At 38.6% G+C, this 14073-nt stretch overlaps 1 protein-coding gene across 1 annotated transcript in view; it reads right to left on the bottom strand.

The window, feature by feature from the left end:
• The window catches only part of loxl2a (lysyl oxidase-like 2a), a 48218-nt gene that overhangs the window by 33569 nt on the left and 576 nt on the right, over positions 1-14073 (bottom strand). Inside the window, exons 2-3 of the mRNA XM_083568625.1 lie at positions 8619-8924; positions 6274-6449 (exon numbers count right to left, since the gene is read on the bottom strand). Coding sequence (XP_083424751.1) covers positions 6274-6449; positions 8619-8901 — 459 coding nt within the window. The 5' untranslated portion in view covers positions 8902-8924. The remainder of the gene's footprint in view (positions 1-6273; positions 6450-8618; positions 8925-14073) is intronic.

Here is a 14073-nt window from a genome sequence, read left to right as displayed (position 1 = left end):
ATATTATTTGCATTTATACATTTGCAATTTATTCAAATTTTGAGACTTGCTCAAGAGCACTGTGACTTTAGACCAATACTCCGAAATCTTAACCAGAAAGTATTGAAATACTAACATACGCTGTATGACCAACTTTTTTTTGGACACCTGAGCATCACATCCAAGTTCTTCCGTAAAAACTCAAAGCACAAAATGAATGAATGCATATGCATGCTGTGGCATTACAGTTTCCCTTCACTTAAGCTAAGAAGCCCAAACCTGTTCGGGCAAGACCTGTTCCTGTGTGAGCTTCATGGTGTGTGAAGGTTGGACTGGAAACACTTGAGTGACCTCCACGGCACCCTGACCTCAAGCTGACTGTACACCTTTGGAATGAACTAGAATACTGCCCGAACACCAGACCTTCAACCCGAACCTGATGTTCTTGTAGCTGAATGATTCCCACAACATGCTCCAAAATCTAGAGAAAACCCTTCCTGTATGAGTAGAACTTATTATAACACTTGAAGGTTGATTAACCCTCGAATGGGTTGTTCAACAAAGACTGTGAATGTGATGGTCAGGTGCACAAACTTTTAGCAATATGGTGCCTTTAGAAGAATGCTGAAAGAGTCAGTCTCCTGGTTAGGAAAATTATAAAGAACCTCACTTGTTTCTCTCATCTACCCTTTTGTGTCTTTCTTCCTCCTCTTTATCCTTCCTCCTTTTTATTTTTCTTGTCTTGTCTTTTTCCCTGTATTTCTCCACTGCCTTTTCTACCTGTTTCTATTCTCACCTTCCATTTCCTTTTTCCTTCATTTGTACTCTACTCTCCAATTCTTTTTATCCTTGCGCCATTTTCTATTTCCTCCTTTTCCTTACCCTCTTTTTTACTCATTCCTTCCCACTTCTTTCACTTTTCCTTCATATTTGTGTCCTCTTCATTTCTCTTCCTTCCTCTTTTTCCCTTCTTCTATTTGATAAACTTTTTTCAGATTTGTTCATCTTTCTTTCTTGATGATGGTTGACTTGGTCTGTAAAACTTGAGGTGCAGTACACAGGATTTAATGCCATTTTGAAGCTAACAGCCCTGGAAAGGTTACGGTCAATACCTGCTTCCTCTGAGATGCATGAAGGTGAATCTTATCCCATAGTAACCTACATTAAGAGGAAAACCCTTACCTGCCCTATTCTATAAACATACAGATGTTAGTGATTAGCTAATTTCAGTCTGATGCCACCCTCAAGGCAGGACATTTATACTCTTGTATAAACCCCCTGACCCTCAGACAGCTGTGGTATCATTCATCAGGTTTCAGACTTGATATTTTCAAGGACAAACATACAGTATAACCATCTGTTTTATGTGAATGTTGCCTTTGTGCAGAAGAAAATCTGAACGGAAACGACAGCTACATGTTAAGTCTGTGTATGATGCAAATAAATGGGATAAAAGAGAACCTCACACACATTTCTGCAACGCACACATACACACACACCCACATAAATGTTGTCTAAATGTTTCACACGTACAATTACTAACACAGGGGAGATGGAATTACAAATAAGGAATCTATATGGGGAATAAAAAAGTGTGTGTGTGTGTGTGTGTGTGTGTGTGTGTGTGTGTGTGTGTGTAGGAAACAGAAAAGGTATTATGATGCTCAGGTGGAAAGGGAGTTATTTTTGTGCAAGTGTTTTTTCAGATATTTGAGTATAAGAAACCATTATGCTGGATGGTGAATCACGTGACAAGGTTCTAACCGTATTTTCATATCATCGGTTCGGCCATAATCTTGACTGATTCACTTATTACTTCGAGTAACAGGTGAAAAGGTTTTCATTCGGGTTATAACTCTCAGCTGTAACCTTTGCGCCAGTATTTTCCGATATATGTTTAAAAAATAGAGCAGCTCGGACAGTAGTTCCGAGTATAAGACAAGTCGTAGAGATATTCCATATCATAGTGGGCTTTCAAATACTTCATTCTGTATATTGTAACTTAAACACTGGGGCTCGAAAGGTGTACGAGGTGGTATCAAAAAGTTATTAAACTAGCGCTGTTTTACAAAAAGTACTTCATTTATCTACGTTTACACACAATCACCTCCAAAATAGTCCCCTTGCGCAGCAATACAGCGCTCCCAGACTTCCTGCCACTTCTGGAAAGTGTCCTGAAAGTCTTCTTGTTTATAAGTGTATAAGGCACCTTCTGAAATTCATGGTGAATCGTACACAGGACGCGAAACTGATGAGTAGGGTGTCTACAGGAGTGATATGATAGGGATTGTTCTCCGACGATCATCATGCACAAGTTGCTGAATGGTTTCGATATTTTTTCTTGGGTTGAGCTCGTTAAAGGTCTGAATGAAACTGGGCAAATATGCCACAGAGACGTTTGACATGTTAAACATATGTCATGTCAAAAGTCTCTGTGGCAGATTTGCCCAGTTTCATGCAGAAATGTACATTTTCTCTTTGTTCTAACTTGCTGTCGATGATGAAAACGCAGGCGTGGTAGCACACATGGTCAGAACCAGTTAGTCTCGTTACCTTTTGATACCACCTCATATGTTCCACAAATCTGTGAAATCATTGACATTGGGATGTTTTGGCATGACTCAGAGTATAATAGGATTAAAAGCTGTAGTTTTTTTCTGACATAGAAGAGTGGTGAGCTGGTGGACATTAATGACGCTACTGTACTCAAGTACATTTTTTAAGTAAGTGTACTTTTTCATTTGAGAAAATTTCGACATGTAAAATGTTACTTTTATCTCCAGCACATTGCTACATTAAAGCGAATACACACATTAAATGAGGGGTTTGTGGAGAGAGCGCAAGCATAACCTCATAATTCTGGTGAGTGTGTGTGGATTAAGGGTTATTTTCCTGTGTGTCTGTAACTATAAAAAACTCTTTACTTATAAAGGCATGATGTGCAATAGAATGGAACACTGACCTGCACTGCATCTAGTATTCATATATACACTATATGGAAAAAATGTATTGGGACACTTGACTTATCCAAACATATGTGCCTCTTTTCCAAACTGTTACCACAAAGTTTAACACACAATTGTATAGGATGTCTTTGGATGAGGTAGCGTTACATTTTCCCTTCACTGGAAATCGGAGAGCCAAACCTGTTCCAGCATGACAATAGACGTATGTACAAAGCAAGCTACATGAAGATATGCTCTACATGGGTTGAAGTGAAAGATCTTGAGTGACCTGCTTTATATAAGATATGACCTCAACCCTATTGAATTCCTTTGGGATGAATTGGAATGCTGACTGCACCCCAGACCTCCTCAGTAACATAAATTTCCATAACCTGACTACAAAAGTTTGTGGAACATCTTCCCAGAAAATTGGGGGTTTATTATAAAAGAAAATGGAAACTAATTATGGAATGGAACATATGAATCTTGTGGTCAGATGTCCACAAACCATATAGTTTTCCATATAGTGTATAGTGCATAGAGCACTACTTCTTTTTGTGATTAGTAGGTTCATTCAAAAGCAAGAACTTTTGTACTTTTACTCAAGTAAATATATAAATTGAGTTTTCTTTTTCCTGGACTTTAATTTATGCAGGAGATTTGTACTTTTACTGATGTAGAAATTCAAATATATATATATATATATATATTTATGTACTTATTTTATTTATTTATTAATTTTTTTACTAAAATTTAAGCACAAGATTTGTCTTTTTATTTAACAACAGGAAAGTTGTACTTTGTCCACCACAATAAAGAGTGTTTTGCGATGTCTTTACATGGCATGATGCATTCTTATTAAGTTAAAGCAATTATAACAGGACGTAAGCAACATGTTCCATGTGAATTAAAAAGTGTTCATTATTTTGTTGTGGAAAAAGAGGAATAAAACCTTTTAAGACTAGTTCTAAAAAATTGTCAAATTCAGGGTGCTAACAATTTGTGTTAAAAAATATATATTTAGTATTAAACCTGAATTGCACAAAGGATCAATGGTTATGATTCATTGAGCTCCAGTGAAATTGTAAATAACCTCCATTATCATCCGAATTTTCTAATACAGTCTAAAGTACGTAGAGGAAATAAAGAAGCAGGTTAGACATATAGCATCTGCTCCTGTCTCAGACGGATGGAACGTGCAGAAACAGAACTTTACTCATCTACTATGGATGTCTATACGTCACCTTCTAACCTCACAGACATAAAGAAGGAGGTAAAGCCATTAGGAGGCCGAGTGCGAGTTTTATGTTTCAGAAAAAACTGATACAAAACCCCCACACTTGACTAATCCCCAACACCTCCCCCCAACCCCAAGTGCCCGTCAGCACGGGGTAATAAAACCCACACAATCTTTCTGCTGTGGGTAAAATGAGGGGATTCTGCTTGTCTGTCAATGGGGGAGACGGGATTCCCTCAGACAGTCGTCATCCTTTTCACGAATGAGCTGTTCAGAGCAAGTCAGAGTGATTAGACAGAAAGTTGTGGGCAGTGTGTGTGTGTGTGTGTGTGTGTGTGTGTGTGTGTGTGTGTGTGTGTGTGTGTGTGTGTGTGTGTGGAGAGACATCTGTGGTAAGATCATTAGCCTCCAAGGTTGTAGAGATGGAAAAGAACATTACAGGCCACTCACCTCGGTTTCCATGAGTACAAACACATCCACGTGCAGACGTGCAGAGGATCACGGAGGGCAAAAAGTAAACAGCTAGTGCACATTTTTTGAAGTCTCTGCTCTAAGACGGGAACTATGTGTGCATTCATTAGTGAGGGGATGAGTGTGTGTGTGTGTGTGTTGGGGGGTTCTGGTCTTTTAGACTTTTTGCCTGCTGTGTATCAAAAAAAGGCACATGAAAGGGATATTTGGAAACCTGGAAACTGCAAATCTGGCTAGAAAATCAGCCATAAGGACATGCTGATAAAAAAAAAAGAATTACGACCACACTGGCTGTTAAAGAGACAAAGATTTACAGCAAGGGTCAGAACAGGATTAATGGCACTGTTTAAAGAATAAGGTGATTTATAGTTCCCAGTAAGCGATTCCTTACACATTCGTTACCACTTTTACCATTCAGTGGTTTGGGATGCATCAAAAGCCTGCTCTATATTTTATTTTTTAAAGTGGTTGGAGGAAACCCGGGAAGAAGCCGAGTGAAATCCATGCACAGAATAACAACAGCTCAAACACAAGAGTTCAAGAGTTCTAATCCCAGCACCACCAAGCTGCCGCTGCATGACCAAATCATTTGTTTGTCATTTTTTATTATTTTTGATAATGTACCAAAGTACATAGTCTATAGTTCTTGTCTGTTTACACAACCATAATTAAAAAAATAATGGTCTGCTGATGGAGCTGTTATTGCTGACCACTAGGGGGTGCTGTACAGTGCTAATAGCTATATTTCTTAAATAGCTTTTAAAGAAGGCTAACTATGGCATAACCTGGAAAAACAAGCACCCTTAAATTAACTTAGATATTCAATATTTATACAAAAAATGCACAAGCGTTAAAAACATTGAGGATCAGAAAGAGCCCAATAAGAAACAGTAAGCCTGAAAGCATTAGTGAAACCGCTTATGATGCCATTCTTTTTAAATTCACACAAAGGGTTTCATTACAAGTGGTTTCAGCAAAAACTTTAGAAAAAAAGCAGAATCTTTGAGAAGCTTCATTGACAGCATGCACTTGAGCTGGCACTGACTACACGAGGTTGAGTAAAACCAGTTAGTGACCGATGTAGATCAAATCTAAAAAATGTGTCTTGTGAACAGAATGTCTTGTGCTTCAATAGATGACATAAGACTTACAAAAAAATACTGCTAAAACAGCCCTGACCCTGTCAAGTATTAAAAGCAGTCACTTCTTCAGCAATTTGAGCTACAGAAGTTCGTCTGTTGGATCGGACCACACGGAACATCCTTCGCTCCCTACGTGCATCAATGAGCCTCAACCGCCCATGACCCTGTCACCAGGTTCACTACTGTTCCTTCCTTGTACCACTTTTGATAGATACTGACCACTGCCATTTTTGGAGATGCTCTGACCCAGTCATCTAGCCATCACAATTTGGCTCTTGTCAAACTCGCTTAAATCCTTACATTTGCACATTTTTCCTGCTTCTACCACATCAACTTTCATGACAAATTGTTCACTTGCTGCCTAAAATATCGAACCCACTAACAGGTGCCAGTGATGATGAAGAGATAATCAGTGTTATTCACTTCACCGGTCATAATGTTAAAATGTCATAATGTTATGTAATGTTGGTGTACAAACGCGTGTGTGTGTATGTCTCACCTCCACTTCGTTGCTGTTAGTGCTGATGTGTTTGAATCCCGGGATGCGTTTTTGTGTACACACGACTCCGACATCCTCCGAGTGTTTACAGTCTGAAACCCCAAACCCGTTTGATATACAGTCGGAGACTGAAGCCTCCCTCCCTGTACAGTGTACATTGTCCAACCAGATAGGACCTACACACACACACAAACACACACACACACACACACACACACACACACACACACACACACACACACACACACAAACATATATATAATCAGATATAAAACAAAAAAACAAGTGACAGACCTTTCCAAATGAGCAGACAAAGACTATGAAGATTATAAAATACTAAGTTTCCTTTTATCACTTCCAGTCCTGCTCTGAATAATAAAGCATTTTCCAGAAATTTGAAACAGACAGACGGATGAACAGGGAGACTGCAAGGATGCGATTTTTTTCCTCTTAGTTGATTTCTATCTGAGGAAAATCTTAGTCATGACTTATGGCAAATCTTTAATATTTAATTAATCCTGGTTCTGTGTTCTTGGTTGGGTCACAATTTATTAGTGGTGGGCTGTCAAGGCCAGCAAGGCCTTCTCTGCTGACCTAAACAATATCAGAATCACTACATTTACAACATAAATTCTAATATTTGTTCCATGAAATTGTATTAATTTATTCCCAACAGTTCATTCTCTTCATTTCGCAGCGTTTCTCTTGGCTGCCCTGCTTCCAGTACGTGTATGTGGATGATAGATTTTTTTGTCCAATCAGATTTCAGCCTCTATGTGCTGCCATGTCAATCTAATCTGCCCAGGGCTTTCAAAGTCTGTACAGCTGGACTTTTTACCATAGAGAATATTATCAGTGAGTCTGTTTTTTTAAACAATCAGATTTCATATTCGCCTCACAGGGCCAACTAACTGGCCAAGAATAGCGTCAGCATTTTTCCGGCCTCTGATTGGTTAGTCAGAGGGAAACTGTTACAGCCAAGTTCAACGCGCAAAACATGTCTGTAGCACACTGAACACATTAATACATCTGAGTTAGCCTTTTTTATGCCTACAGAGGAAGAGACATTGATTTGGTCTCGGACATACTTAAAAATCCATTTTCAAGAAAAGCTAGACATCGTGAGGAGATGTCGGCCAACCCCGAAGCTAGCTAGCCAGTGAATACGAGCGGTGTCACTGTCTTACAGCCACTGAGGAGCGCTGCAATTTATGAGTATGCATCTCTGGTGAGTAGGTTGTATTTTATTTAATTTTTCATGTTTTTGTCATAGTGGTTCCCTGGTGGTCTAGTGGTTAGGATGCGACGCTCTCACCGCTGCGGCCCGGGTTCGATCCCTGATCAGGGACCCAACCCCAGCCATTAGGGTTGCACAAGCCTTAGTGCCGGTCCCAAGCCCGGATAAATGGGGAGGGTTGCATTAGGAAGGGCATTCAGTGTAAAAACATGTGCCAAATCAAACATGCGGATGATCTGCTGTGGCGACCCCTAATGGGAGAGGTCGAAAGAAAGTTTTTTGTCATGTTATTAAACAAATATTGATTCTGAACTGCTCCAGACAATGTAGGTGCACAGTTGCGGTTGTAGCATAGAGGTATGGAGCTTGCTTTAGTAAAATGGTTCTAGTAAGTGCCCACTGAAGGCCCAGGAACCAAATGCATGGCCCGCCACTGTAATTTATATATGATAAAAGACTGTGCTCAAAAAAATATATACCAAGTTATGACATCTGTTAAAAATAACTGTTTGTTGCTGGGTTAAATATTGCTGACAATTATTTTAAAAACTACAATTACACAAAGGTATGTAGGATAAGAAAATGGCAAACGGAGATAATTCTACATTCATAGTTATACCATGTGGCAGCCGCTGTAATCCAGAGAGACCAGCAATGGCAGATTGGTGGTGTTGGGATTTAAACTCACAACTGTCCAATCCAAAGCCACATCCCTTTCTCATCATGGTTAGGTGTTGATACCTTAGATAGATAGAAGTTTTTCTATATATGTTTTATTAATACAAAGTGAGTAATATTTACATCTGTACTGATCTGAAATGAGTACAGACGAGTTTATAAAATGGATAATACTAGCTATTTCGATTAGCTAGCATTCAGACTTTTTACATTAAAAATTCATGAATTTTTCAATTGTAAAGCTGTTTTTGGGCCATGTTTAGATGTTTCATGTGCATTGAACAATGTTAACCAATACATTTTCCTATACAGATTATTGCTGCTTTGAAACAATCTCCATTGTGAAAAACGTTATAGAAATAAACTTGAAACTTGAACTTGTTAGTAGTTCAAAATGACAAAAAATGTTGGAAATGCAAACAACACATACCTTCTCCTTGGCCGTATTTAGCAGACGGAAACCAAGAGACAGCGGAGAGGAAGCCGAGCTGTCTACACACTACTTGTGCGGCAGCGATGTCGAAGTCGTCGTCACACACCGTCCCCCACGCTCCATTATAATACACCTCCACTCTTCCCTCATAGTGTTTACGCTTTTCTCCAGAAAGACGCAAAGTGATGGGCTCGCCCATACTCAGGCACACACACATGGCCAACACACACACCACCACGGACATGGAGAATGACCGCATGGCCATCATCATCACACACATCTATACTGTAGATCAGCTGAGATCTGAAGGGAGAGAAATACACCACACACAAACACACAGACACACAAACAAACACACAAGTTTTATTAACTCTTTCAGGTAATTCACAATTTTCTAACAGTTGTGTAGAAGTCGTAATGCATTGCTTCTGAGAAATGATGGAACCCATAGAAATGTAGCTAGTACTCAGTGGTAAATGTAATTCGTCTTCTAATTTCTTCAATTCTCTTACACACTCTCCAATACTTTGCACTGTTGATCCCAGGTACCTGAACTCCTCCACCTTCTCCACCTCTTCTCCCTGCAACCGCACCCTTCCACTGCCCTCACTCTTATTCACACACACGTACTCTGTCTTACTCCTACTGACTTTCATTCCCCTTTTTTCCAGCGTGTACCTCCACCTCTCCATGCTCTTCTCAACCTGCTCCCTACTCTCACCACAAATAACAATAGCATCTGCAAACATCATAGTCCACGGAGACTCCTGTCTGACCTCGTCCGTCAACCTGTCCATCACCACTGCAAACAGAAAAGGGCTCAGAGACGATCCTTGATGCAGTCCAACCTCCACCTTGAACCAGTCTGTCGTTCTTACTGCACACTTCACTGCTGTCACACTGTCCTCATACATGTCCTGCACCACCCTCACATACTTCTCTGAAACACCTGACTTCCTCATACAATACCACAACTCCTCTCTCAGCACCCTGTTGTACGCTTTCTCTAAATCCACAAACACACAATGCAACTCCTTTTGACCTTCTCTATACTTCTCCATCAACATTCTCAGAGCAAATAATGCGTCTGTGGTGCTTTTCCTCTGCATAAAACCATACTGTTGCTCACAGATGGTCACCTCTTCTCTCAGCCTGGCTTCCACTACTCTTTCCCATAACTTCATGGTGTGACTGATCAACTTAATTCCCCTGTAGTTACTGCAGGTCTGCACATCTCCCTTATTCTTAAAGATCGATACCAGCACACTCCTTCTCCATTCCTCAGGCATCCTCTTACCTTCCAAGAACAACCTGGTTAAAAACTCCACTGCCATCTCTCCTAAACATCTCCATGCTTCTACTGGTATGTCATCTGGTCCAACCGACATCTGGTCCAACCACTCTTGATCCTCTTAATTGCTGCTCTCATTTCCTCCTTACTAACCTTATCCACTTCGTGCTTCACCATCTCCACACCATCCAACCTTCTCTCTCGCTCATTTTCCTCGTTCATCCGCTGCTCAAAATACTCCATCCATCTTCTCAGCACACTCTCCTCACTAGTAAACACATTTCCATCTCCATCCTTTATTGCTCTAACTTGCAGCACATCCTTTCCAGCTCGGTCCCTCTGCCTGGCCAATTAGTACAAATCCCTTTCTAATTCCTTAGTGTCCATCTTCTCATACAGCTCCTCATATTCCTTTTCCTTGGCTTTCGTCACATCCCTCTTTACCTGCTGCCACATCTCCTTGTACTCCTGCCTACTTTTCTCATCACTCTGTCGATCCCACTTCTGTTTTGCCAACCTCTTTCTCCTCACGCTTTCCTGCACTTTCTCATTCTACCACCACGTCTTTTTTCTTCCTTTCTGTTTCCAGATGTCACACCAAGTACCTTTCTAGCTGCCTCCCTTATCACTTCTGCAGTAGTTCAGTTGTCCAATCATCCAGCACCTCTTCACCACCACCAAACTCCTGTCTAACCTCTTCCGTGAACCTCACACTACAGTCTTCCTCCCTCAGTTTTCACCATCTAATTCTTCTTTCAGTCCTCACCTAACTAATCGTTTATTCCTAGAAGGTACACCTTCTACCACTTCATCTAAATCACTAAATGTAATTAATATGGAATATTAACTGTATCATTTTTTTTCGGTAATTTATCAACATTTCTGAGGAAAATGTTGACTGTTCTGAGTTCCTTCCTTTGCATTGCACCGTTTATATTTTCTGTAGGAATAACCAGCTATGTACTAGCTATCTGAATGACTAGCTTCAGTGTAAATGTTACACTTTTTTTTTTTTTTTTAAAGCACTACATGTACACCAAACATCTGAATTCAAAAATGCAACAAGCTTTAAACATGTAACTGAACTGCAAATTAAAGATGCAGTTTCACAGTTAAATAGCATTCACTCAGTTGTCTGGATAGAGAGTCTGATTGCATTGCTTTCCTCAAAGTACAAGCTTACTGCCAGCTCAGCGTTCAGCAATAAACACAACACACCACAAAGCATTTATTGACATCGAGTTTACCCAAAGTGGTTTTTCCAAAATGTTTATTAGCCGTGTAGCAAACACGGTGCCTATGTTTTTAAGGGAACAAACAACTTTTTTTCTAAGAATAAACAGTACAGAGTAGTGATTTTGGGAACAAGGCGCAAGATTTTTCCCATTTTACACAGATTTAAATGATCGAGGTTCCCGTAAATTTCACTCAACAGACCAAAAAATCGCAAGATATATCACATGAAATTAAAGGCCACACCCACATGTGATACTGGTTACATTTAATAGATGCTCACAAAGAGATCTGTGAATTATCTGTGAGATAATGTGAACATTATTTTGAAAACGCAGCACAGCGGATAACACAATAAAATACTCTTACACCAAAAAAAAAAAAAAATCTTATGTTAAATAAATAAATAACACATATAGTTCAACATTGGGTTTTTAATTCATGCTTTTATAAAATGTCAAATTTACATGTAACTATGAAAAAACACAAATGTATACATTAATCAGCTGTTAAAATCACTACAATTACACTAATCATGCTGCACAACGGATGAAAATGTGTGAAACATGAATACTTATAAAGTGTAAAAGCATGCCAAGAATACAGAATTAATAGCATAGAATCATAACTGCAGCCATTTCATTAAATCCGATTTACAAATATACCTAAATAAATGGTTATGGACTCTGGGTTACTAATCAGAAGGTTGGGGTTCAAGCCCATGTTTAACACTGTATCATGGCAGACCCTGTGCTCTGACCCCAGCTTCCAAACAAGGGATATGCAAATTCATTCTTGAGACTTTCCTGAGCTTTTGTTTCCCTGTTTGCTTTTGCTGGAAGCAGGATATATTACTTCTTTAGTCTTATAGCATTCATGATGATTAACACTCAAAAATGAACATGTCTGATTGTACAAAAATGGTCCAAAAATGTCTTTGGGAATGTTTAGACATTATGTAATTATCTGCAACACCCAATGCAGACACTCAAATTTCATACATGGACCCAAATTTGACATCTGTGGCATCGTTATGTTTAACATTTTTCAACACTTTTCTTCCTTAAGCAGTCATTTGAAGTGTCATTAGAGAGAGTGTAAAGGGCTGAGCGGCACAACCCACGATTAGCAGTTTCTCTTATTGGTGTCAGTATGAGATAAGAACCCAACCCCAGAAGAATGCACACATTCAGCATTCAAATAGGCTAAAACCATAAAACATTGAAATGTCTAATGATTTTATATGAAGCCTGAAATGTTGCATTAAAAATCCAGAGGTTAAAACCAGTGGAATAGTTCTATCACAAGTTGCAGCAGGTGGCTGAGGTGGAAAAAAAAGACTTGCGGAAAAAAAACCGAGAGAATGCTAATGAGGACAGGTCCTCCGCCATTTGGCTTGGATCTATACACATATCAAATGCTGCATTGTTATGCACTGTAGGTGTTAGTGCAGGTCTTACAATTTATCTTCACTCGTGAACAAATAAAAAGCTCAAATGTGGTTACTAAAACCTGGGATTCATTCCAACTCTCCACCATAACACAATGTTCAGTCTAAACAGCCATCATCGCTGTCCATATTATATAACACAGAGACGTCTTTAAGTAACCGTAACATGATACTTTTCCTTATCGCCCAGCCCAATGCTGGAGTCTGAAAAACAAAAGACTTTAGCAAATTCCTGAAATGAACTCACCTGTGCCCGGACTGCTTATAAATCAGATAACCTTAGAGCACTTTATTAAAGATGCATGCCTTTTCTCTGAGCAAACACAACCTACCATTACTGCATTACACACATTTATTACTAATTATTAATGCTACTTTCCACAATAGCAAACTCCTGCCCTTTATATATGTACAAATGTTGTTGTACCAGTGTAAACCGTGTTTCAATTCTCTCAAAAATAATTTTACTTAGACCAGTCTTATAAGAGTTTTATCTTTGTATAAATAAGCTTAGAAATTCTTAACAAATATATTAAAACCAGATCCGAAGCTGTGGAATTGTTTAGAACTTTATTTCGATTAGATTATATCTAGATCATTTTGGAATGAATGCATTTATACAGATTTTGAACCAGTTTTAAAATAGTACTATTCCTAATCATTTACATTTAAACCAGCTGTAAAAGCAAAGCACTATCATTCTTTCACACTAGCACAATGTGAAGTTTTCCCAGATTATGATTCTTAAACTTCAATATTTCAGTCAGTGTGTTTCTTCATATTTTATGTATAGAATGTTACACCATCTGCAAACACTTAAACCATTTAAAACTAGTTTTAATTATAACAAGTCACATTTATACCAGGTCATGCCTTACAATTAGTTACACTTGGACCAGTGTAGTGTAAAGTCTTGTATTCAAGCACAACTCTGTAAATTACATTTCCCAGTGTTATACATTTAGACCAGTTTTAAACCGGTAAATCTCAGTTTTTTTAGCAGAATCATTTTTCAAAGAACTTGTTAAATTTCCAAGATTACACTTCCTAAAGTTCTACATTTAGGTTATTGAGTCTGTTATAAAATGCAAAGTATATTAAATTGCATGCGAACACTTTGTTTTGACTAGTTTTAAATCAATATAACCAATTACATTTTCACCAGGATGTGCATTACAAATTTATTCTATTTAGATCATATAAGTTATTATAGACTTAAATCTAAATCCTGATAGAAAGTGTTGCACATTTAGATCAGTTTTAAACCGGGATAAATTGAAAACTTGGATTTTGAATTCAATATTATTTATTACAATAGTTGAGAGACTAGTGAGTTGAAGTGAGTTGTATTTCTTGCAAATCTACATTAGAGTTTATAAAAATGATACACATTTTATGCTACACAGTAAACTAGTTTTAAACCAGGACACCTTGGATTTAGTCCAGGGTATAGAAGGGTTCAATATAATTACACTAAT

The sequence above is a fragment of the Silurus aristotelis genome (assembly GCF_946808225.1).
Source record: "Silurus aristotelis genome assembly, chromosome: 18".
In the NCBI taxonomy this organism is placed as follows: domain Eukaryota; kingdom Metazoa; phylum Chordata; class Actinopteri; order Siluriformes; family Siluridae; genus Silurus; species Silurus aristotelis.
Note: the sequence above shows the minus strand (reverse complement) of the source record. Positions and strands in the feature narration are given on the sequence as shown.